This window comes from Carcharhinus amblyrhynchos, chromosome 7 (genome assembly GCF_965287045.1).
Source record: "Carcharhinus amblyrhynchos chromosome 7, sCarAmb.v2.hapA, whole genome shotgun sequence".
Lineage (NCBI taxonomy): Eukaryota > Metazoa > Chordata > Chondrichthyes > Carcharhiniformes > Carcharhinidae > Carcharhinus > Carcharhinus amblyrhynchos.
This window is the reverse complement of record NC_137330.1, coordinates 84999973-85027258: the sequence shown is the minus strand read 5'-3', so window position 1 is coordinate 85027258 and position 27286 is coordinate 84999973. Positions and strand designations below refer to the sequence as shown.

Below are 27286 nucleotides of genomic sequence, written 5' to 3'. Positions count from 1 at the left end.
ATGTGTCCTATGGTAGAAATTCATACTGCACTACCCCTTTGTGACTGCATCCACTCTCAAAAGTGTGCAAACTAGAGAATTATAGGTATATAGAGTTCTTATATTATCGTAATATATGTTAAGGAGCAGCTTACAATTATTACACCAGGTTTAATGGCAAGTAACATCTCAGCTGCCATATTGACATGTGCACATTGGTTATGCTCAGACCACAGCAAAGCAGAGGTTATAATGAACAGTGACTACATGTGTTTTTAAAAATTAGGCTACACTTTAATAATTCATGAGAATGGAAATTAAGCAAATCATGCATTTTATCAGGAGCATTCCTTGACAACAGACTTTGCAAAACACTCAGAAGTACCGCAAAATGTTCACTTGGTGGCATATAACTGCTCACAAAGAAAAGATTTGTACCAAATCTCATCTAATGCATGGCATTCTTAATTAAAAGATCCACAATTTTTTCCCCAGAGTTTACCATCTACCTCGCAACAGTAACCTGAATATAATCCTCACAGATTAAGGAAGCAGCGTACCAGGCATTAGTACATGATGCAAAGTACACCTGACAATATTGGACATGGAGCACTGTTATTCATTGTCGATTTCTTTTAAGAAATGCAGCAGTTTCTAAAGCAAGCAATGGTACAGGAATAATAAGGAATTGTTTTCATTATGTGATACTAGCAACATGAGCACTTAGTGTCCTGTTTATGAAGGAATGCCCCTTTAAGATATGGAACTAGTTTCTTGTGGATGGAACTATAGTCAATGTGGTGCACAATCCAATACGGCAGCAGAATAAGGGTCCTTGACTCTGATCAGTCATGCTCAAAATGTTCTGCAGCCAAAATGTTTTATAATTTAGAATACAGAGATTGTAATGTGCCAATTATAATACAAAGATCATCAGGGGACCATCTGGCTCCCAGCATCAGGGTTAACCACATAAATAACACTTTCTCCTAGCTGATACAAGGCTAAAGCTGACACATTTAATTCAACGATAACACTCAGTAACTTATTTGCTGTTATTATGCACATTTGAGATATTAAACATGCTGTTTCACACTTTTGCAGGTTAATGTTGTCTGCTGAGCGTTTTGAAGCTTTCAATTTAGTCGGGATACATTCCTGTAACGAGTTAGGTCTTTTTAAAAGTTGAGTCCATTCAATTTCTCTACAAGAATTCCACATACCAAAACAAACATTTCTGGCACTTTTGTGGTCTCTGGATCTCGAGTGAACTGTAATCTGACAGTTCATGTGGAAAGGCTGTGCCAATTCAACATTCCATACTTCATGGGTACTTCTGGTTACACAATAGCAATACTTTTCCAGCAAGATGGCCTTTAAAATTGGCAAAAGAAAATTACACTGGTCATACAATTCCACCTTCAGCCAGCAGTGAAACTGCACATTTGCATTTAAGTCTCTTTCTCATTGCACGAAGAAGACAAACTTCACAGCACAGCATCGGAATTAAAAAGCCAGCATGCTGTTGTCATGGTTCGAAATTGAGCACAAAGGTTGAAGTGGATTCTGGTGAATTTTCACTGAGCCAAAGCCAGAAGGTGGCACATTCAATCCTGAAGAAAATCAGAAAATCACTGTTATGGCTGCAGCTGAAGTAATGCAGTACATGAATGAACACTCACCCCCTCCAGTGGTCAGTCAGAAAATAAAAATCAGAGACTTTGGAAAGAATATACCGAATTTTAAGTCTGAGTTTTTACATCGTTAAATTCTGCCTTTCTCAAGGTTAGTAGTGTTACTTAAAACTATGGACAAAGTTGTTCCATTCTTTAAGAAGGAAAGCACATTTGCTGTGGGCAAAGAGGATGAAGTTTAGCTTAGGACAATTAGTGTGTTGGAACAGTTATTCTGTTACAGTTGTCCTGAAAGAGCAGAGTTTTAAATTAGGGTCAAAGAAGAGAGATTATATGTTGTTTTGTTATTAAATTTTCAGTAGTGATCCACCTGGGAATCAAGCTTCAATGGACGTAAGTTTTGTATCAGTTAACTGATGCAAAGCACGACTAACACAGATTTCCTTATAAGAATAATCAATCAGCAACAACAAATGGCAAACAACTGATGAAAGTGGGTGTGTGCATGAACGAGAGAGAGAAGAAAACGGTCAGATGTTATTACCCTAAATTCTGTGGGAGTAATGCCAATTCCCTACTGTAACTCTAGTGGGAGACAGGCTGGACCATCCAGCAGATCTAGTAACGGACTCAAAACAGTTGCTTCATTGGGGTTTCAGTTGGTGGTTAGGGGAACCCACATGAGATGCATCAGCTCATATCTGTAGCAAATAAACATCATGATTCATTGCACATGACTGAATAAATTGCTGTTTGAAGCATAAGTCAGGATTTTTATTCCAAGATGGCATAGCTTTATTCAAATCATGGGCAAAATCTCCAGATATTTCATTATGGGTTTCCATCAAATACAGACTTAGGTTGAATTTTTAAAATTATATTGAAACAACTATTATTGCTAAAATCTTGAAGTTCTCATCCCATTATGGAATGCAACTGTCAATTGAGCAGAACAATGAGAAATTCTCCCATTCTGTTTATATCTCATATCCAAATCAAAACAACCAGGCGAAACAAGATTCTGTTGGAGGGGGGTTGGGAAGAATGGAGAAGGGGATGGGAATTAAAGTCCTCTTGTCATACAGGAAGGTCTTAATTTTCATGTCTTTATTTAGTTCCTAGATTTTTCAGTTTGTTTATAAAGAACTTAAAATTGAGAAAAATAAAATCAGGGAAAAGGAATGCAATTGGAACAACAATGATGGGGGGAGAGAAGAATTAATTGAGGATTATGACAATTATAATTTATGAATCCTGATAATTAATGCAACCAGTATCAACCAACGAGTGCTTAACTAGTGCAGAACATGAACTTTGCTGTTTTAGTGGAGTGGAAAATCAAATATATGTTAAAATTTATCTAATAGTTTCTTACCTTTTTATAGCTTAAGTACTTATTTGGACTGGGCTAGACAGTCACCATTTGGCCAGAGTGGAGATGGTGGTAAACAGTAGGCATTACACTCAGTGCTACCTCTAATGCAGCTGAAACTGGAGTACAACATCAAAATGCAACAAGCAGAGCAAAAACATCCCCGAGGGCTGGGAAGTCTGTCAACATTCAGGCAAAAATCAGATAAAGAATACAAAAGTTCAAGAATTTTAAATTGAAAATAAGGAAGCTCAAGATGAAAGCTACACCTATATGGGCAGCTGGAGTAAGTAATTTTGTAACTAGATGTGTCAAGATATTAATCTGTGTTTACAGCTGTAAAAACTCAGCAATTCTGCATATTCAATCAATTTTAATCTTTGATTTATGGAGGGGTAGTGATTACGGCACCTAAAAATTAACAAGGCTTAAACTCTTTCACACACAGGTCTGAATGGAAATCCGTTCAGTATTTGGACTAGTGCCGCACAACAGTTCTCGTGAGCAGTTTGGTGACTCCATAGACAAACTGTGAACAGATAGGTAGCTGCTGCTGCTCTGATCTTTCGCTCCACCAGGCTCTGTTTCAATATCCACGTGGACTTCTATGTTCTTTCCTTCCCTAAAACAAAAGCAGCATTTTGTAAGTTGCCAAAACCATAATGCATCACAGTATTAAATACACACAACAGAAAAACTAAGAGCAAGTATAAAAAAAATGCTGAAAACCTGAAATTCAAAACAGAAAAATGCTGACAGGATACATCAGGTTAATCAGCATCTCGAAGATGAATTAAAAAATAAAGGATCAAAACTGATTAAGTGATTCTTGACAAAATGTTTCTTCTCTCTTTTTTGGGCCTAATGTGCCTGTTGCACATTATCTGCATTCTCTGTTTCCATATATTAAAATGCAGACTTGGCAGGACTAAGGCATTTTGCATCTTCGTAACACACAGAGGATGTGGTTAGATTTTTAAAAAAGCATTTGTTTTTAGTCCCCCTCTCTTACCACAGTCTCTTCTCTCCCCTTGCCAATAGGGCCACCTGTTGCCTGTTTCAGATTGTCCTCTCACACTCTGCTTACCTTTGTTCTGCCATTTACACATTCTGATCTCATAACGGCCACCATCACCACCATTTACGCTTCCTTTGTCTTTCTGACATCTTTGTCAATCACCATTTCACCTTAACAGAATCAATATCATCCTATATTCTATTGTCTTCAGCTCTGATAAAAGGTCAACCAGACTTGAAACATTGGCTTTATTCTCTTTCCAAAGATGCTGTCAGCCCTGCTAAGATTTTTCAGCCTTTTGTTTCAGATTCCAGCATCCAGAATAATTTGCTTTTATATTTACTTTATGTTGTCTGGGTGAAACAAATAAAAAGGAAAGGGATGAAAAAACCTCTTTCCATTGTTGTCATTTGGTTGGCAAGAGCATGGTTCTGAGATTGTAATCGTAATTTGCTAAATAGCTTTGTGTTCGATCACAGTTGACATTACTTTGGACAGGAATGGAACCCCAGCTTAAAAGACTAATTTTCACTCAATGAAGAGTGCCACAGGTCTGCCATTTAGCTTCCATAGGAAGTCTCACAACGCCAGGTTAAAGTCCAACAGGTTTATTTGATAGTAAATGCCACAAGCTTTTGCAATGCTGTTCCTTCGTCAGGTGAGTGGGAAGTTCTCATTTAAAGATTTAGCTTCTATAAACAGAATGGAAACACTAAACATGAAAAATTGACTATAATACAACACTTCTTCACTATCAATTACCTTCACAAATGTGCACAGATTTTCAGGATCACACAAGATTACAAAATATAACTTATGCTACAATGTTTTTTGTAAATACACAGTATCAGTACACAAGTTAACTGTGATCAGACAACATCTTACTCTGATACCAAGTGGCCAATACCATCCAATCGAAAATCTGTGGATTTCTCCCCAATTCCCCCAGATGATTATCACACAAATGATTCCAAAATCTGCACCCAAAAGACCCACCTTAGGATCTTATTCCAAACAATGTTTTCTCTCAGCTGTTTTCAACAAGGATCCACTTCCAGGATTTCCAAATTTCCTTTCAATATTCCACTGCATTGAATTGCTAAATGCCCTCAAACTCCCAGATAATCTTCCTGTCACCAACAGAACACTACTGCTTCACAAGCTGTACTAAGATCACCAACCTTAGGATTGTTTCAGATACCTGGCCTCTCTCCGGCCAACTTCACAAGGTCTACACTTTTTAGCTCTTTAATTTCAGCAACCCTTTTTTTTCCTTCAACTCAAATCTTCTTGAATTTCCCTTTGCATTTCCTGATTTCGAGAACTAACTGTTCTTCAGTTTTTGGGACTTGTTATCTTGCCCATTACACCATAAGATTGCTTCTGCTTCTAATGGAACTATGAGAGCTGCCTTCTCTCTCATTACTGAGCTCCAGCTACCTTGAGCTCTGTCAAATGTCAGGTCCAGTTAAAACTAAACTCAAAGATCTTTCGAACTTAAAAGTAGCCCTGGCTGTTAAGCAACAGCCTCATCCTTCTTTATATTTGCTTACTTTTCACATCATAATCTCTCTAAACACACAGTTTAAAATGAAATCAAAACCCCCACACATGCAAACAGCTTTCTTTAGCATAAATCTATCTAAAGTTTTAACCCTTGCTTACATAGAAACATTTAAATTCAGCTCACACCCTATTTCTAATATCCAACAATACAAACATAGGGTGCTTAAAACTACTTTTGTTTCCTGACATTTGGTCCCGTTTATTCAAAATGAAATAGCTTTGAAAATCAGGTTTGCAATTGACAAATCAATTCACGCAATTCATATTCAGAACAAAGCCATTAAATGCAACTCCTGACTCACCAGGAGCTTAAGATTTGGGTAATTTACCAAGTCAATTTATAAAAGCATTTTAAGTGATTATAGTATATAATTACCTGTTTGAAGAATCCTGTTCTGCACTCAGCATGCTTCCTGCCAATGCTACTGTGCTCGCTGATTGGTCATTTTCTAATTTGACACCTGCTCTATCTAGGTTGCTTCCACTTGCACTCAGGCCACTGGTCACTTCTTGCACACTGCTCCCACTGATACTGTGGTTATGTAGTCTAGGCCGTGGTTCATTAACTGTAGAACATTTAAGGCATTGATACTTAGTATAGTTGGGTACTTCTAAAGTCTAGATGACATTTTCCAAGAAACAGGAACTTTGTAATGATGTCACTCACTAAATGTGTAGTTTACAACACAAGTTCCATTTAACATTCTATATAATGTCAACATTAAAACATTTAGGACCAGGCAAAAGAAATCATAAAAAGACAGTTACCCTCCAAGCAAAAAAACATACTATTTTCAACATGTATGACAATTATGTCAGAGGCATAAGTACAAAAAGTGTAATGGTCATGTGGCCAATATTTTAATTATTGAAGATTAATGAGAAGTCAAATATAAACTGGATGGAAATAATGTGGTGCAAGATAGTACCTGACACGAAGGAGCAATTTAGCATGGCCAATCCCCCTAGCCTGCCATGTTCCAGTCTTAGTTGGTGGGGTCCCCAACTAACCTACATTGGTTTAAACCCCCTAAGCAGGGGTTTCATTATTCCTGATACTGATGTTGAGTGCCTTTTCAATATGGCACCTAGACATGATGGCGGACCACACTCCATTCAGGCCTGCGCTGTCACTGAATATGGCATAACACATTTGATGCATAATTAATGAGGTCAGGGCCAGACAATTTGGTATTTTCCTGCCAGCTGCCACAGTGGGAAACACTCCACATTTCCACTCCTGTTGTGACATTTAGTGAGAATTCCACCCAATGTCTTTGGTCTGCCCGATACTCATCTGTAGGAAATTTCTGCCCATCTTGTACTGCATGTTCAACAAGCAGGCTCACAAGTTAGAGATGGCAGTGGAATCAAGAGCATTAATGGTAAAGTAGAACAGTGCATCATCAATGGAGGCCATTGCTATATAGGTGAAGATCATGTGGTAATCACAAATAAGATGATCTGTTTCTTCTCCAAAGGCAACCTTGCCCACGTTATTTCATGAGGTGGAGCACTAGGCAGATTACTTTCATTTAAGGGCAATAATAGGCTGAAGCAAGTTGCTTCTGCTTGAGTTAGCAGCAAATATTCATGATAGTACATTTTGTAATGTGTGTGTTAGTTTCAGGGCAAAGACAAAATGTATTTCTTCAGAAGCAAATGCCAGAAGTGGCAGGTCTTGCAGAAGGAATTTAAGATTTTTTTTTACACTTACTCTGTGGCTGGATAGGAGGTAGGAAGCCATGAAGTTGGCATAAATGGGATGTTTGGCTGTAACTTCTGGATATGGGGGGAGGGAGGGTACCCCAAAGATGTGCTGGGGAGCTGCTCTTGGAACTTCCCAGGTAAGCATTTGCACAGCAATTCCCCAAAAGCACCAATTGGGCAGTTGAGTGATGCTGGAACCCATCCAAAAGTGTAATTTAAAAATTTGCTTGGTTCCAACAGATTTTCACCAGTAGTTACTCCAAAAAAGTTAAAAGAAAATGAAACCTCTTCTAACTTCTGGGTAATTATTGTGAAGTCCCAGCCACCCCTCCCCAACATGGGATACCCCTTTTCATCCACAAAGAACACCCCCACACACTCACTCTCCCATCGCATAACTGTCATCCAATTAGCACCCCTGAACCAACTCACCTATTGATGTTCGATAGCCCTCTCCCCCATGATGTACAATCTCCATTGTGCCCCCACCCGTGCATCCCACCTGTCTACAGTGCAGTACAGTACAAAGTCAGCTGTTCTTTTACACTCAAAATCAGGCTTTGATGGTGGATAATTAGATCCTGAAAACATCTCTGAAAAAAAGAGATGGGGGGGATCAAAAGAAGGGTTATTACCCACTTGGGTCTATAAAATGTTTAAAATTTGTATTCCTTCAAAGTGAGAGATTTAGGAAGGTGGAAGATTTGAAATATTTGATGCTTTATTTGACAGGTGCAGTTATTTCATGGTCTCCTACAGCTGCATCCAATTCATGCAATAGTTATTTAGTACCACGTCAACTGGGAAGAAAAGGCAAGCAAAACTTTGTGGAATAACTCAACAGCAAAGACAAAAGGATTGAAGATAAAAATGCAATGAAAAGACTGTTGTCTGTGGGCAGAGGGGATTGAAAGCCATGTTGAGATGATAGGTAGGTTGATATGTGAAAAAAAGATTGTCTTGCTGGGTCTGACAAGCTCAAAACCTTTTTTTTGACGTCAAACATAAATGTGGAATTGGGAGTATTTTTCGTACTGTTTTCCTGTGCAGTCTATTCTATTCAGTGATATTCTATCACTAGCAATGCAGATTTAACAAAACATCTTATGATGTTACTTGTGACGATGATGGATTTTTAAAGTTTGTTTATTAGTGTCACAAGTAGGCTTACATTAACACTGTAATCAAGTTACTGTGAAAGTCAGCACTTGTTCAGGTACGCTGAGGGAGAATTTAGCACGGCCAATGCATCTAACTAGCACGTCTTTTGGACTGTGGAAGGAAACCAGAATACTTGGAAGAAACCCACGCAGACACAAGGAGAACTGGCAGACTCCGCACAGACAGTGCCCAAGCCGGGAATCAAGCCCAGGTCCCAAATGCTGTGAAGCAGCAGTGCTAACCCAAGGGGTGAGGATTTCTACTCCTAATAGTTTTCTAGCCATCTTTAAAGCTTAAATGCTTTCGTTACCAAGGGAGTTAAATGTTTGCAATTTATCTAGAATAAGGTTAACTGCACAATTTTTCTGAAACCTTTGCCACACCTACCAGAGGCAGCATCTTCATCTATTTCAATCTTTACTCCTTTCCCATTTCCAGTCGTAACTCCACACCAGTCGCTGCGACACAGCGACACTGGGACAACACCATAAACATACGCAAGCATTATAGGCACACCTATACCTTAAACACAAAAAAATTAAAATGTTTTGCTGGAGAGAACAACTGCAACACAGAACCGTGTTAACTGTGATATACAAGGATTGACGCATTATTTAAATAAAGTAGGGAAAAACCTTACACTGCTGTTACTTGTGATTGAATTGAAAGTATGGTAACCCGAGGAAATTTTATTCTCATGTATCACCAAGTGTACAAGATTAGGACCCACATAAAATTGTTCCCCATTTAAAAGAAAGCAAAAAATCATCTCCCACCATCTGCCATTTTATCTAGTGAAAGAACCCAATTCAATATTCTTGTCCTGAAGTTTAACCTTACCGACTGTCACTGCAGCTAACACAGGGGACACAATAATGGATAGAACCACTCCTCCAGCTACAGCAAGTCTCCGTCTATGTTTTGATATCTTATTACTTTCACAACGGCTGTAAATCTAAAAAGGCACAAGAATGAACTTTAGTTATATTAGTTCTAAATTATTTTTAAAACCACATTGTTTCAAATCGGAGCAAAGTAGCACATATCAATAATTACAAGTCCCTTCTTAGATCAGAGTGGTAACACCCATTTAAAAGGACATATCAGGGATCCTGGATTATTTTTGGTGAAATATAGATTACTACAATCTAGAGCATTATAAACACATCAGAAACTAGCTGGCAGTGCTACACGGAAAGTAAAAGAAACAATCTCCATTGAGAAAATCAGAAGAGAAGTATTTGTGTTTACTTAGTGCCGTTCACGACCTCATTTATAGCAAAGGCTCCTTTTTCATTTTCAGGGCACCTTTCTCATTCTCACTAACTCCTCTCTTAGATGGTGCAATCTCTCACTGTACCATTAGCTTCTGTATTTGTGCTGAATGTTTTTTTAAAGTTTCCTTGAAGCAACAAAGTATCAAAGACTTAAATCACCCATACTGTTTCCAAAATCAAAATTCTAACCACTTGGCACAAGATAGCTTATTGGGAATGACTCTTACATCTACAACCGTTAAAAAAAATTAACTGAAAGCAATTAGCACTCTCCAGCATTCTTCAGTTCAGTTGGGCCAACTTCTATTTTCTTTTCCCCCAATAGTTCTGTTTGAAGTACTGAAAACCGTCAGGATACTAACTTCCAAAGATCCAACAATGCAACAAGAGGCATACAACAGTTGATTCAAGACAGCCTTCAGATAACAAATGGTTTAATTCAGATATACTTCACAATTCAGTAATTTCTTGATCCTCATCCCCCCAAACTAATACACCTCCTCATATGATCATTCATACCTTAATATGAGGTGAATTGGAACCCCATAGTACAGACGTATACTTATTACATGGAAGACACACAACACTTGAGAGGTTGTTAACTCACTGACTGTAACCTCCTAATGCCATATTTTTTATAATGGACATTGAAAGTCTGTACAAAAAAGGAACAGACAACTGGCTGTATGAAGTATCTTTAATAAATTTCCCCAGGCTAACAGACAAGATAAAGCTATATTCCCAAATCAGTGGAAAAAGGACAGGGGCAAACCGAGGACACAATGTGGAACATACAACACTTAAAAAGTCTTAAAAATGATATAAAATATGAACACAGGGCAAACCACATTTATAAATCAAAAGATTACATGCAAATCCCAAGTAAATAGTTCCAGATATTATACAGGGGAAAAAAAAACAGGAAATTCTTGAAGGACAAGACTTATAAAACATAGAACAGTACAGGCACTTCGGCCCTCGATGTTGTGCCAATCTATGTCCAAACTCACAATCAAGCTATCCCACTCCCTAAGATACAGGACATTTTAGTGCCATTAGAACAGGGAATGAGAACAAAACTAACAGACATTTCATACACCATGGGTTTCACTCCTTGGAAATGATGGGGCTTGAAACTGGAATCAAAGGCAAATTTAGCAACATCGTTATCAAACGGTCGAATCAAGTTACAACAGGACAGTTTTCACCCAAACTTAAAACTGAAAACACCCATAACAATCACCTGCCTCACAGGATACTTAATCCCAATGGATATGTTAGTATGAGCCGATTAGCTTTGAACACCAACAGTTAGGTCAGTTGCTAATTTTTATCATCTAGTTTTTAATCATCAATAGTAGAAGAAAAGGGAATAAAGGGCTGGGTAAAGGGGAAATCAAATACCATTGCAAAGTTCCAACAGATAACCAAATCTACATCAGACTCTCAAAGGCAGCATCTAGTGCATTTCTGGCCTCATCTATAAGGATGACTCAAAAAGGTTGTGAATTTAGCCCAGTCCATCACATAAACCAGCCTCCCATCTATTGACTCTATCTACAACTCCTGCTGCCTTGGAAAAGCAGCCAGTATAATCAAGGATCCCATGCACCCTGGACATTCTCTATTCTACCTTTTACTGTTGGGAAAAAGGTACATAAGTTAGAGACCGTGTACCAACCAATTCAAGAAGAGCTGCTTTCCTGCTGCCATCAAAACTGTGAATGGACCTACTTTTCATTAAGTTAATCTTTCACCACACCCTAGCTATGACTGTAACACTACATTCTGCACATTCTCCTTTCCTTCTCTATGTATGATATGCTTTGTCTATACAGCGAGCAACAAAATACTTTTCCCATGTGACAATCTTGAATCAAATCAAAAAGATGTATTGAAGGTCATTCTGGAGAAAATAATCTGAGATTCAGTCACCTACATGGAACACACAAACACAGGACAATCACTGCCCTAGATGTGGTGCATGCCCTGCAACAGCAGGGATGAACACCATACAGATTCAGTGGCTATAAAAAAATTGTTTATTAACCTAGCTTATCCAACCCCAACTGGAGACTCTACCCAGTACTGTTTTATCAAAATCTAACAGCAGAAGCTTTCTGACATCCGTTCAAAAAAGCTTTTGATAAGGTGCCACATCAAAGGTTATTTCACAAAATAAGAACTCTGAGTCTGGGGGCATCATATTACCATTAGCTGTTATTTATCAGGAAACAGAGTAGGGATAAATAGGTCTATTTTGGGTTGGCAAGCAGTAACTAGTGAATGCCACAGGGATTGGCGCTGGGGCCTCAACTATTTATCATCTGCTTCAATGATTTGGATGAAGGGACAGAAAGTATGGCAGTTAAGCTTGCAGATGACAAAGATAGAATGGAAAATAAGTTGTCAAGAGAAGATAAAGAACTTACAAAGGGATTCATTAGATGGTTAAGTAAATGGGCAAATCTTTTGCAGATGGAAGTATAAGTTGAAAAAATATTTTGGCAAGAAGAATAGAAAAGCAGTGCACGGTTTCAAGTGAAAAACATTGCAGAATTCCATGGTACAGAAGAATGCGTGCGCCCTTGAACATATAGTACATAGGTACAGGAAGGCAAGTGGAATGTTGGTGTTTATTGCATAGGGAATGGAATATTAGGGTAGAACAGTGTTGCTATAACTGTACAGGGCTTTTGTGAGACTGCGTCAGGAGTACTGCATATAGGTTTTATATCCTTTCATTAGGATACAATTGCATTAGAAATAGTTCAAAGAAGGTTCATTTGACTGATTCTTGGGATGAACGGGTTAATTCACGAGGAATAGTTGAGCATGTTGAGTCTATATCCATTAGAGTTTAGAAGAATGCGAGGTGATCTTACTGAAACTTAGAAGATCCTGGAGGCATGTTTCTCTTGGAAGGGAGTCTAGAACTAAGGTACACAGTTTAAAAATTAGGAGAGTGAAGGCAGAGCAGTTGAATTTAGAACATAGAACACTACAGCACAAACAGGCCCTTCAGCCCACAAGTTGCACCGATCATATCCATACCTACCAGGCCATAGAACTATCTGTAACTCCCAATCCCATTAAACCCCATGTACTCATCCGGAAGTCTTTTAAAAGACCCCAGCGAGTTCGCCTCTACCACCACCGACAGCAGCCGATTCCACTCACTCGCCATCCTCTGAGTGAAAAACTTACCCTAACATCTCCCCTGTACCTGCTCCCCAGCACCTTAAACCTGTCCTCTCATAGCGACCATTTCAGCCCTGGGAAATAGCCTCCGAGAATCCACCCTATCTATTCCTCTCAACATTTTATAAACCTCTATCAGGTCGCCTCTCAACCTTTGTCTCTCCATGGAGAAGAGACCTACCTCCCTCAACCTATCTTCATAAGGCATGCCTCCCAATCCAGGCAACACCTTTGTAAATCTCCTCTGCACCTTCAACCTTGAATTTATTCAAGGTTGAGTTAGATTTTTGCTCAACAGGGGTGTCAAGCGTTATGGAGGCCAGAGGTGAAAGTGGAGTTGAGCCCGCAATCAGGTCAGTCACGATCTTTTGAATAGTGCAGCAGGCACAAGGCGCTACACATATGGCTTCCTCAAGTGATGGCAACAGTGTGACAAGCCATAACAGTAGCTCCAGCTTCTCCAGTCTCATGTTTTCTCTCTCCTGCCTGCCTTTGCTGTTCTTCCAATTGTGGATTCTGTAACTTGAGAAGCATGTGCTGGGTGAGCTGGAGCAGAGAGCTCCTTCATGCATTAAAAGGGCCTCGCATTGGTTTGGGAAGCCCCCACAGGAGTTCCCGACATCTTCCCCTGCTGATATCCCCTCTCGCATTCTGCCCGCACTCACCTGTCTGGAATTCATGGCTGATCCTCCTGCAGGCCCTATTCTAATAGGTCAACGCTCTTGTGGTGCAGCTGGTATTGGATAGCCAGTGGCCTCTGACTGACTAGCAGGTTTCAGAAGCGTGATTTCCCCCCTTCTAGGGTCTTACTCAAGTGGGAGGCCTGCGCTATCCAGATAAATGCCGAATTACCTGATAATTCAATCAGGCCTCCAAAGAGAAGCGACATGGGGCTCCTATCTGTTCTCAACACTGGGCAAAGCTCTCATCACACTCATTAAATTCTACCCATTAATACTTCCTCCCAACTGAAGGAGCTTCAAATCCATTGCAAAATACAATACTGCCATCCCACAGTGCCACCAAGACAAAAGAAAGGCATTCTATTAAAATCTTACAGAAATTTTGCCATAATGAAGGCTCTTTTTTTTAATTGCATGTTCTCTTACCTTTCGACCTACATAGATAGGGAGTCCAACCATCATAACTGGAACAGCAATGCCAGCAATCAATGTAATTCCAATTGGAGCACCAACCAACATGCCCACTTGCCAGAGAATTTTCTTCTTCCGGCTCCAGGGTTTCTTGCCCCAGAAAGTGCAGCCAGAGGGACTGTAAACATAAGAAAACAAATACAGTGAATGTTGGATCATATCCCTTTGGGAACAAAAGCTTGAGACTTCCACAAGTCACAAATGCAGGAAATAGATATCTTTTAGCAAACCCAGTTAAAAGAAAATGAACTGGTACACAAACTACAATGGTATTGAAGTTTGTCATCTGAAATTGCACCTTGGGGCTCGTTAGCATGTTGCCAAGCAGCTGCAGATACCAAACAAGTCCGCAAGGTGGTTGGGACTTACCTCTTTGGCAACAGCCTCACAAAGATATGGTTATCCTGAGTACCACAGGCTTGGTGTTTGCTGCAATAGGAGCAGTTCAATGTCAGGAAAGGGCTTCAAACAGGTGTTTGCACATTTTGCATAGGCAAAGCCCAAAATATCTGTTTCAGAGGCATACGGATGGCCACCCATGCAACTGTCCACCACATTGAAGCTTAGTTGCATATGTTGCATGCAGCCACATGTTCTCCACGACTGTATGGTTGTTCCGTAGTTAAGGGCTCTACAAATGCTGCAAAATTACTTCTCTCAAGAGCATTATAATTGCTTCCATTGTGCGGCTTATACTTGCAATATGATTGAACATGGGGTTTACTGTGGCATTCAGAACATTTCCCTCTGCAAACTACTAAATGGACTGAAAATAGCAAATAATATAGAAACTATGGCTTAGCTGGTGTTTGCTATGATCTAGGCTAAAGATGACTTAATTGTGAACCATCTTAAGCCAAATCTTGGAATCCTCAAACCTTCTCATTTACCTCATATTTTACACATTTTCCTTCTCCTCCTTAGAGTCACTTGCTAAACAGATATCCTGGTATCTGCACAGCAAGGCACCATGATGGCCACTGGATGGCAGAAAATATGTTAATATTACTAAAATTTACTTCAGCTAAATCATCTGAATTAATTTGTGTCTAGTTTTCATCAGGAAGTGATTATTATTATTTGCCTCAATGGAAAGATCTGTGATTGACAGTTTGTTTAATAGCTGCTCTACTCTTAATTTATAAAGCTCAGTGACTTTAGACAAGTTATTCTCTGTTTGAAATTGTTACGTATTTTTTCTCTGGACAGGAAACAAAAGTGCTAATTGATGCTAACCTGAGCCCTGGTCTAGTTTTTTTTTGTGTAAGCAAATTTATTTAAATGTTAAAACGGGTGGCACAATGGCACAGTGGTTAGAACTGCTGTCTCACAGCACCAAAGAGCTGGGTTAGATTCCAACCTTGGGTGACTGTGGAGTCTGCATGTTCTCTCAGTGTCTGCATGGGTTTCCTCTGTCCAGAGATGTGCAGGTTAGGTGGACTGGCTATGCCAAATTGCCCCTTGGTGTCCAAAGATGTGTAGGTTGGGTGGATTAGCCATGGCATATGTACAGGGTTACAAGGAGATGGATGGGCTAAGATACTTTCTTGGGGAGTCAGTGCAGACTCGATGGGACAAATGACCTCCTTCTGCACGGTAGGGATTCCATGGTTCTATTTTTATAGATATGAAAATTGGATTCAGGACAGGATACAAATTAAGGGTGCCAAATAAAACTTAGGCTAGTTTTTTTTTCTTTTGAGTATGATCAAACTGTGGAGGTGACTGCCAGCAGTTTATTGAACACTGTTGCCTTTTATTTTAGAAGGCTAGATACATCCCTATTGGGAGAAGGTAGCAGTCTTTGTTATGGAATATCAGAATTGAAACAAAGTTGGACTAAATGGATTTCTCATGTACAAAACATTGTCACTGTGTATATAGCTTACTGCATTTATCAGAAACCCTGGATCATCAAAGAGAAGGAGGGAAGATTTCACTGAGGAATGACAATTAAAACAGTTGGTGCTTTTATAAGAAATTACTAAGCATTAGAAGATGAGAGGAAATCCAATTGCAATGCTTAGATCACTTTCCAAAAAGCTTTTAGCCCAATGCTTCAAGGAGGCTCAAAACTATAGGCAGATGGGCAAACATTGGAGAAATAACTCCAATCTTTGATAAAATCCAGTATCCATTTTAGGATAGGTGAGATTAACAAATCAGAAATATGGTTATCCAACATCATCCGTTTCATTTGACTTCCACAAATCAACAAAACAATGGATATCACCATAAGAGAGAAAATGGGTGTGCCTGGTCTAAACATGTCTGAAAGAGTTCCAGCATTTCTTTTCACAGGCAATATTTTGTGGGCAGTCTAAGTTACATATTTTATGTGCTTGACCCATCAGCTTGAACAATGGATTAAATTGGTGGATGTCCTCAATTTTTTATACTTTGCACTGTTCACCAGGGGCTCTTGAATATAATTTGATTGAAGGATACAAGGAGTATCTTTGCCAACTGTTGATTTATCTAGATTCAGATGGTTGCTAACTTATTTCTGGACACATCCTGCACCGAGAATGGCAGTTTGGTCCTTCATACTTTTATTCAAAAAAAAAGAAAAGACACATTGAAATAATCCTCCTTCCAAGATTCAAAATTTTTGGGCTTGAAACAAAAGGCTTCCTTTGGCTCACATGCAAGATTTGAACCAGATCGACAGATGCATTTGAATTTTTTTTTAGAAAAGGGGAAATGCCTTCAAATTTGTCAGGTATAATTCCAGATTACGCCAAGATAGCATTGAGGATCATTGAAAAAAAACTCATGAAACATACATCTTTTTACCAAAGACATTTTGTCAATACAAACTAGTCAATATAGACATTCGGATTCTTATAGTTCCACATGTCACAAGATTGGCCTTATCAGCAACCTTGTAAGGTCCAAGCTAATGCCCACCATGCAAGCTTGATGTTGAAATAGGATACATTAAAGATAACCTGTGGAATCATGGCTACCTTGATCAAATTATTGTGTGTCTCTTATCATATAGAATAGGCCTAACACCACCATTTTCAGCCCTAAAAAGCACCCTGTATTCCGAAGGATAAGGTATTTCAAAAGCTTGAACAACAGATGCAGTAGCATCAGAATGGTATTTCCACCCCACCCCCCCCTGCAGGAAGTTGTAATCAAGTCAAAAAGACATTCTGCTGATCAAATGTGGTACATTAATTTTAGTGTCAGTGTGATGCTAGATATGTAGGACATAGGTCCAAAAGACTGGCAGATCATATCAAACAGCATGTCCTTTTTGCTGTTCACAATGATCAAGGTACAGACTGTATCTACCCAATCAGGTCATGCTTGCAAAACTTAAAACAGTGTCCAACATTAGATGTGATTCTGTGACTGAATGACATTTGCTAAATAATCCTCAGTGTGCTAAAAACTACACTGGCAACAAATTTAAGACTATCAGTTAGACTCACAGGGTAGTGCATACGCATGTACTGGAAATTACATGCATTAATATACAAAGCCCCATTTTTTGCAGACTGAAAGAACATGTATATGCATTGTACCTGTTTCAGCTAAACAAAATAAATGATAGCCAGTGGTTAATTTCTCAGGGTAATGCCTTGACCACAATCAAGCTTCCTGATTTGGATTTTCAAACAATGTTTGGCAGTTAACTCTGTCATTCTGGTCCAATCACACCTATACACAAACAGAGTCCACTTGCCAACCAATCAGCATGCTCTTTTCATATAGTATAAAGTTGTTGTTGCCACAGACATTAATATCCTTGTGATTGTCCTGATGTGTTCAGGACAAAAAACTTTGACAAAATGTGTTTTTGCAGCAAAATTCAAGTTTTGTACTAGCAAATGACTATTGGCATAATGGTGTTGTAATTGGGTTGCAGAGACACAATCTGCAATCAAAGTTTCACATTTCTAACTAGCAAAATCACTGGACAATGTGATATAGGGTGGGTATGACTACAGACAAACTATGGTCAGAAAAACTGCATCCAACGTGCTTGTTTAATTGTTCTGTTCACTGTAGTGCTTTTGGTGTCTGCTAAACACCTACAGAGGGTTAAAACCCACACTTGTCAGTTGTCCAGCAACCAATCTACAACTATTCTCCTGGCAGGTAAATGAGGACTATCTGGAGTCAAGTTGGTCCAACTAACAAACCTGCCAATAGAAATTTGAATTGACACACCATGATAGACTAGATCGCCAGCTATTTGAACTTGTATTCCAGCAATGTTGACTGACAATTAATGGGTCACTGGTTAGCACTGCTGCCTCACAATGCCAAAGGCCTGGTGTTGATTCTGGCTTCAGGTGACTATCCATGTGGAGTTTACACATTCTCCCCATGTTTGTGTGCGTTTCCTCCAGGTGCTCCAGTTTCCTCCCACAGTTCAAATATGTGGGGGGAAGGTTGATTGGCCATGCTAAATTGCCCCTTAGTGTCAGGGGATAAGCAAGGTAAATATGTGGGATTACAGGCACAGGGCCGAAGTGGGATTGTTGTCAGTGCAGGTTTGATGGGCCAAATGGTCTCCTTCTGCGCTGTAGGGATTCTATGATTATTCCACTGATTTCCAGGTAACAGAGCCCTAAAGGGTAGGATGGTTCTATTCCGCATGGATAAACTACATAATTTTAATTATTTATAAATCTGGCACATTCTCGTGCACACTTGGGAGTCATGAACCACCTATTAATCTCTCTGTGCTTAGGAAAATGAGAGCTGATCCCATGGAAACAGACTGAACGCACACATTCCAGCAGATAAACAAAATATACCTTTATTGATTTAACTATGGCTGGCGAAAAGGAAGCCAAAGAAAAAAAGAAAAGTTGGGGGAGGGGGAAAGAGAGAGAGAGGGGGAAGAGACAGAGGGAAGAGAGAGAAAGAGAGAAAGAGAAAGAGAGAGAGAGGGAGAAAGAGAAAGAGAAAGAGAGAGAGAGAGAAAGAGAGAGAGAGAAAAAAGAGGGGGGACGAGAGAGAGAGAAGGGGGGGGACGAGAGAGAGAGAGAAAGGGGGGGACGAGAGAGAGAGAAAGGGGGGGGAAACGAGAGAGAGAGAGAAAGTGGGGGGGAAACGAGAGAGAGAGAGAGAGAGAGAGAGAGGGGACGAGAGAGAGAGAGAGGGGCCCGGAGAGGGGGGGGACGAGAGAGGGGCCCGGAGAGGGGGGGGACGAGAGAGGGGCCCGGAGAGGGGGGGGACGAGAGAGGGGCCCGGAGAGGGGGGGGACGAGAGAGGGGCCCGGAGAGGGGGGGGACGAGAGAGGGGCCCGGAGAGGGGGGGGACGAGAGAGGGGCCCGGAGAGGGGGGGACGAGAGAGGGGCCCGGAGAGGGGGGGGACGAGAGAGGGGCCCGGAGAGGGGGGGGGACGAGAGAGGGGCCCGGAGAGGGGGGGGGACGAGAGAGGGGCCCGGAGAGGGGGGGGGAGACGAGAGAGGGGCCCGGAGAGGGGGGGGGGACGAGAGAGGGGCCCGGAGAGGGGGGGGGAACGAGAGAGGGGCCCGGAGAGGGGGGGGACAAGAGAGGGGCCCGGAGAGGGGGGGGACGAGAGAGGGACCTGGAGGGGGGGGGGACGAGAGAGGGGCCCGGAGAGGGGGGGGACGAGAGAGGGGCCCGGAGAGGGGGGGGACGAGAGAGGGGCCCGGAGAGGGAGGACAGGGGCCCAGGGGCGGAGAGAGACAGAGATAGAGGAGAGAGAGAGCGAGAGAGAGAAACACAGAGGGGAGGGAGACAAAGAGAGAGACAGGCTAGGGAGGGAGAGAGAGAGAAAGAGACAGAGACAGAGAGGGCAAGCATGATGGGCCCAAGCCAGCTGGGGGCAGAGGCTCAAGCAAAATGGGGGCCGAACTGATCAACACAGAAAAGAAGGGTAGCAGAGGGGGTGTGTTGGGGTTGGGAGTCACAGAAAGAAATGAGAGTGAGAGAAAGATACAACTGAGGCAAAGAGATCAAAGCAGCATAATTACATAAGATAGTCAAAATATGAATGCATTTCTGATATAGCGTGAACAAATTAGTTCACTTTACTGATTGGAATTCTCACCTAAACTCAATTTGGAAAATAATGACAATACACTTGTGATCACCCAGTTTGCTTGATACATTTGCGAGTGTCCCAGCAGTAGCACGTGTAGGATTTGCCCTCACATTTCAAACCAATTCTCTTGTAAAATCTTATTCACTGATTCTCTAAACATACCAACTTTATTTCAAGTACAAACTACCCCACCCAAAGCCCAGTATGGGAACTAGAGAAGCATTAATATCTTACAGAACTATGTCTGCTGACCTCACCAAAGTACCTACCCTTAGCTAGAAATATAAATGTACTGTATAAATAGATTGTCTCGCAGGAGCTGGTACATGAAAGATAAACCAAATTACGTTGACGTATCTTAGTTGTGGCTGCAGTGCTCCAGAGTTACATGATTCCCCCCTCCTAGAAATTACAAGCAAAAAGAATGGGTTACTAGAGTATTCAGAGGATAGTCAAAGGATTTTTTTGTATTGAAAAGGAGTATTTTTTTAATAGAACAAGGAAAAGAAAAATAAAACTATTGACCAGCAGCAGAGTTCTGATGGCTACAGTGCTGGCATTTTTATATAGTAACTTCTTCACCATATGTGATTTTGTTCAGACACAGTCTGCACACCTTCTAGCTAAAGTTAAGGATCTATTGTTTATCAACACTTTTATTCAGTGTTTCTTAGAAACCATTATTGGCCGCTATTTTTTAAAATCCACGTTCCTGTAGTTCAAATGTGTTTTATTACTGCGTCGGAAGGGAAATCATGGGTTCCTCAATGTAACCAAGAGTAAGTAAAAAGTCAAATGCAGAAAACACGTTTATAAACTATATTTAGATGAAGCGATGGTAGCTTTTTCCCAGCCACGCCCCCTCGGAATGATGATTGGGCAGAGACAGGGAGCTGCAACACAATATAGCTGTTCTCCTAATGTTCAAAGCGGCAGGGCTGTACATGGCAATGGAATAGCTTCCATTTACTTCCATCACAGTGCAGAGTGCTGACAGAACCCATTTTTAGTTCATAGAGATAAAAAGATGTTCTAAAGCTAAGTTGCCATACCTGAGGTAGTGCAGATCTGTTATCTCCTTCATGCACAGCCAGCAGAACTGGCAACCACATACAGCACACGTCATCCTATTGCAGCTTCCATCATTCATCTTCAGGATAAAAGCACCACAACGTGGACAAGGCTTGATCTCTTCCACTACAAAATTAAGGGATTGGGAGATGAAAACAGTCTTACTTTATAAATCACAATTAATGAATAAACTAGACTAATTTACCCTCTTCCTCCCACCTTGTTCCCCTCTGAAGCCAGAGCATTTTCATTCTCTTTCACATCTGTGTAGACTTGGAATTGCTGAGTCTGAGCTTAGCCCAATGGATCTTGCAAGGTAGTTATAGCCCAGGCAGGAGGAATTCAGTCAAAAATGCATTCCCTGATTTGCAGCCAGGGAATGAGTTCATACATGGACATCAAATGAAAAGAGCACCTTAAGACATTTGCAACACAAGTTTATTGACTGACTGAACTTCACTTCTGGGTTCATTCCCAAAGAATCCACATGTAGGTCAGGTTCTGCCTCTGGAACCATGCCTCAAGGGCTTGCCATGAATAAAGATTTTGACAAATACAATCTTTTGTGGATCCTTGTTCCTTCTGATTTTAAAATAGTTAATGTCAAAATGGAGGCTGCTGTCTTGCCCGTCCCTCAGATTCAAAATGGAAGGAAGGAGACAAAAAAAGGCAAATGCCTCTTGATCAAAGACTAATTAAGATAAAGATACTTTGATGGTTCGGGCAAAAGATTTAAAAGGTGTCATTATGTACAACTTGCCAATAGAGCTGCAATTTCTGTGGTGCTCAATGATTGCAAATTTATTAATGAAGGGTGCGTAAAAAGTGACAATTATTGTAAAGTGTGATTTAGGATTAGTATCATTGGCAGATTGAGATATCATTGTTTATTTGGCACCAAATGAAATCAAAGCAGATTGGTGATATAATCAAAACCTTTGGTTGAACTTTAAAAGGAAAAAGTTACTCTTATAATCCAGAGATCCTCTTGATTACTTCAGTCTTCTCAAGTCTCTATACATACATGGGATAACAGGAATTAAGAATTATAGATATTTACCAATATAGTCTGTGTTTTTAATAATACCCTGAGCGGATCCGAAAGAATTATTTGTGATGCGATTCTCATTTAAATGGTCACCCCTGCTTGCATAAAATGAAGTTTGCTTATAATAAGTTAGTATGTTGCAGCCTGCTTCTTTATATTAATTTTAATCATAAATAACGCTGCACAATTATTTTTAGCTTGTAGTTAGAGGGCTAAAAAGGTATCATTTTCCATCTTCCAAGGTGACAGAAGAGCATGGTGAGAATCCCACAAATGTTTCAGCAAATTCATTAGCATGATGTAGGGTTTAATTAGACATGGTCTGAGCTAAAGGATACTTGACAGACACTGAACATGCTGGTTTCCATTCATAAAGAATTTGTTCTGCTCAAGGTAAACAGTCTAGTTCAAGCTAAAATAGGATCAGGGAGTCCATTGGGAGGCTGGAATATAAGGAGAGTCATTTGCTGAACTTGTCCTTTTCCTGAGCTACCCAAAGATCTGCACAGACAAGTTGAAATTGTTCTCCTTACACTCGAGGTGGTTAAGGGGAGATGTAATTGACCTGTTCAAAATAATGAAATGTTTTGTTGACTAAATACAGTGATATTGCACCAGTGAGACAGAGATGGTTAGATTTAAGATTACAGACAAAAGAACTAGTGGGGAAAATAAGTTGTTTAACTCAATGAAATTATGATGATTTGAAATTCATTGCCTGAAGGGGTGGGGGAAGCAGATTCAATACTATCAAAACAGAATTGTATATATACTCAAAAGGAAACATTTCTAGGGCTATATGGCAAGAAAAGAGGAATGTGACGAATCGGTTGGCTCTTTCAAAGAGCTGATAGACACAATATGTTGAATAAGAGTCATACAACACAGAACAAAAGTCAATCAATAGGAATACAACTTGGGCAAGATGCATTAATTCACCTTACTTCAATCAAGTCTTCTTTTAAAGAAAACATGATTTTAAGGTTTAAGGTTTATTTATTAGTGTCACACGTAGGCTTACATTAACATTGCAATTAAGATACTGTGAAAATCCCTGAGTCACCACGCTCCGGTGCCTGTTCGGGTACACTGAGGGAGAATTTAGCATGGCCAATGCACCTAAGTAGCATGTCCTTTGGACTGATGGAGGAAACCGGAGCACCCAGAGGAAACTCACGCAGACACGGGGAGAACGTGCAGACTCCACACAATCATCCAAGCCAGGAATCAAACCTAGGTCCGAGACACTGTGAGGCAGCAGTGCTAACTGCTGTGCCGTTCTTGTGTGTTACATATTAAAATGAAATTTACAATAGGTTCAAATTCTTCCCATCTCCAGTTTAATTTTTAAAGCTTTACGTTTGTTGGTTTATATTGATCCAAAAACATGTGTGCTTTAATTTGCTTATGTTTATTCTCCTGTATTTTTCCATTGACTTAATTTCAAAAATAAAGTTTATATTTGGTAGTATTCCATTCTCTGTTCACACTTGACCCCTATCAGTAATTTTTTATCCTTCCTATTCACAGGCTTTCTAGGAGCCAAGGAGCCAAAAGAAATTTGATACTAGTTTCTAAAGACAACATTTCTGAGAAAATATTTCATTACTTGTTGGGTTGAACAAAATTCAACCAAATCAGGAGACTTCTCTTAAAACAAGTCAACAGACCCATGCACATAGTGTTAACAATATTTTGTTGGGTAAAAAATGTGCAAGAAACCCATTCAGCGTGCATAGGAATTCCTCCATGTACATTTTTCTGTTTAACACATTAACACTCTGCCACAGATATGGTGATGATGGGAGATCCTGCAAAATACAGTTTGCTCCACACTATTTTGGAGGTTGTTAGACAGGAATCAAGAATCATGTTGTTGTTGTTGTTTAATTGACAACTTTGTCCTGATGAAACAATGGAGCAAATATCTCCAAGAGATTGTGAAAAAAACCCATTAAATTTTGGGGTAGCTCGAGAGGTTGAGGTCATTCCCCAGAACTCCAGTGCAATAAACAATGATTCTTAATTTTGGGGAAGAGGGAGGATAGGAATTGGAGACATTACCCTACAGAAAGTGAATTCCTGCAAACTATTTTTATCTCCAGTTTTGTTGTTCTTGCTACAGTACATAAAACATAATGCAATTACATTTAAACTTATTCAATGATCGTGGTTTTATGGGGTCTACAGAAGTACTTACAGGACAGAATTTAATGGAGCCTGCTGGGTAGGCATAATGGAAGAAGAATCCACACTGAACTCCTGGTGTCAGGAAAACTGTCCAGTTAAGGGCTGAAAAGGCCCAACAGGGGAATCTCACCTGCCAGTGGCAGAATGGTCAGCTTGGCTCATTAATAAGTCACTTGACAGAAATTCTCTCTTAGTCCACTGGAACTTAATGGTGGCTCAGGGATTTGATGGAACTCATCTGGCTCTCCTGTGGCTGCAAGAGCAAGTAGTCAGAGGCTAAGAATCTTGTGGAAAGTAACTCACCTGCTGAATCCCCAAAGTTTGTCCACAAGGCACAAGTCAAAAGTCAAATGATGGCATACTCTCTATTTGTCTTAATGACTGCAGCTCCAATAACTCAAGAAGCTTGATGCCATTGGACAAAAAAAAACTTACTTGATTGCCACACCCCTTCCACAAACATTCGCTCCCGCCACCACTAACACAGTGGCAGCGATGTGCATCATCTAGAAGATGCACTGCAGGAACTCACCAAGGTTCCTTAGACAGCACCTTCCAAACCTATGATCACTACCATCCAGAAAGATGAAGGCACCAGGCACATGGGAACACAAACACCTGGAAGTTTCCTCCAAGCCACACACCATCATGACTTGGAAATACATCACCATTCTTTCACTGTTGTAGAGTGAAAATCTGGAACTGACTGGCTGCACCTCCATCATGTGGACTGCAGGGGTTAAAGAAGGCAGTTTACCACCACCTTTTCAAGTATAAAGTGGTGTTTCTCAAGGAAATAAAAGGACATTGCAGCCACCTCCCCAAATTTCTGTTCTTCTTTTCTTTGATGCACTCTTTCTTGGTGTATCTTCTTGAACAAGTGATGCAGGTTAGACAAGTTACAAAATACTCAGCATCTCAAAAAACTCTGCTCGCGTGGGGCAGCAAGTCATTTCATGTGGGTCAAAGACATGAATTTGTAGATTTTTGCCAATCCATTGCACTGTGCTGATGCCAATCTCTACACTGGGGAGACCCAGCACAGATTTGAATTACTGCTTTAACAAACTACTTCGTCCTGCTCTGAAGTGTGATGAGCTGGGAGGGGTGGAGGGAAATCCATCTTTGCCAGTGTGGTAGAGACAAATGTAACAACTTTAATTAGAATGGTATATCTGCACAGTCACCAGTTGCAATTAGAATTTGGAGGCCTGCAGTCAAGTGAGGTACATGTGTCGTTGTGTACTGCGGGCAGACTCAACCTTTCTGGGCTTGGAAACAAGGAGTCCAACCAGCAGCAGCTAGAATTATTTAAATCAGTAAGATTAAATTTTGTTGAAGATCTGATTTATCTTGAACAGTGGTACCATGAGATGGGAATCTCTGTGATTACTGCAATCACAGGCGTCTTAATTGCGCCTGGTCTGATCACAGTGCAGTAGCTACTGAATCTGCTTCCATTACTGAGTAATTTGGAATTGATTTATTGGATAATCTGTAAACTACAATCTATCTGGATGCCAAGTTATTACCATTAAGAGCCAACAGAGGAAAGGGGGATAAACAGCAATGGTGCAAAGATGACATCGAGAAAGCTAGTAAGACTGAGGCAAATTCTTTCCCAGATCCTAGTTCATACGAGAGTAGCAAAAATTATTTCCTGTTTAGCTTAATGTCGATTTCATCCATGGAATTTAGCCATTTGTCTTTGGCATTCTTAATAATTTTGCTTGTACTCGTGCAAAGGGAGTAAAAACACTGAATATGGCAGAGAAAAAAATCACTAGCACAAAATCTTTCCCTTCCTTGTTGCATGGAAAATTTGTCTGACTGAATTGTTTCAGATTGTACCTTTCAACTTTTGGTTCACCATAAGCAGGGACGAATGTCACTATACAATTCAACAGTCTCAGAAAAGAAACATGGAAGATTTACTGGGTTGACTGTAACACAGTGTGATGACCTCTCCAATCACACATTTAAATACCCCCTACCCAGTGAAAATATTAACAACTCTAATGCCAGATTATTTGACAATTTGTGTGACTTCTTTCAAAAAGCCTATAAGTGGTAGCAACCTAGATGCAACTAAATACTTAGGGAATTGCACAAAATTGTATAAGTGTCTCATTTATTTGTTGACTACTACAATTCGGTCACCTTCCTACAACATTTGAATGTGACCTAACAAAATACAATTGAGATTCAATTGGCACAGAACTTCGGCACAATTATGCACTTTCATCTTGCTGGTGGACCAAAGCAGTACATTTCCTCATTTGCATTTTACTTTGATCTCTTTCGGAGCAATTTATTTTAAACGCATTTACCTATTAAGCTTTAATGAAAATAACCGATGAAATTTTTGCCTTCCAAGAAAAAGTGATATTTACCATTGTCTGATTCTTCGCTGTTAATAAGAGAGGTAGAGTGTTTTTCTATTCCAGCCACAAACACATCTCTCTGTTTACGAGCCTCACTGCAGGTTTGGTCTGGGTGCCAAAGTTGTTTACAGTGGTAACAGAATTCAGTCGCACAGCCTGACCGCTCACATGTCAGCTTCGGGCAAGTTGCACAACCACTGGCAATTACTCCATAACTGTAGAGAGTCCGAGTGCACAAAACATCAGTTGCAAATTGACAGAGAATACAAGCTCGACGTGGAAGTGAGATGTGTAACACATTGTCATTCATCATTTTAATACATCCCAAAGCACATGCATTACACAAATGGGTAAATTCCAGCAGCTTGTTGACCAATATGAAGTTACACAGCAAAGAGCCAGTCCAATCTATAAAATAAGCTCAGAAGCATTTGCGTTTTATTACATTAATTACTTTCTCAGAGGCCAGCATTGTGAAAACATC

General features: G+C 40.2%; 1 protein-coding gene across 3 annotated transcripts in view; it reads right to left on the bottom strand.

The window, feature by feature from the left end:
* Nucleotides 1–251: 251 nt before the first annotated feature.
* LOC145345094 (E3 ubiquitin-protein ligase RNF19A) overlaps nt 252–27286 on the bottom strand; it is a 97815-nt gene continuing 70780 nt past the window's right edge. For all 3 annotated transcript variants that reach the window (XM_080192692.1, XM_080192694.1, XM_080192693.1), the window contains 7 exons: nt 26812–27017; nt 21162–21306; nt 14028–14190; nt 9281–9395; nt 8828–8962; nt 5946–6135; nt 252–3607 (listed from right to left, as the gene is read on the bottom strand). In XM_080192692.1, coding sequence (XP_080048818.1) covers nt 3424–3607; nt 5946–6135; nt 8828–8962; nt 9281–9395; nt 14028–14190; nt 21162–21306; nt 26812–27017 — 1138 coding nt within the window. In that variant the 3' untranslated portion in view covers nt 252–3423. The remainder of the gene's footprint in view (nt 3608–5945; nt 6136–8827; nt 8963–9280; nt 9396–14027; nt 14191–21161; nt 21307–26811; nt 27018–27286) is intronic.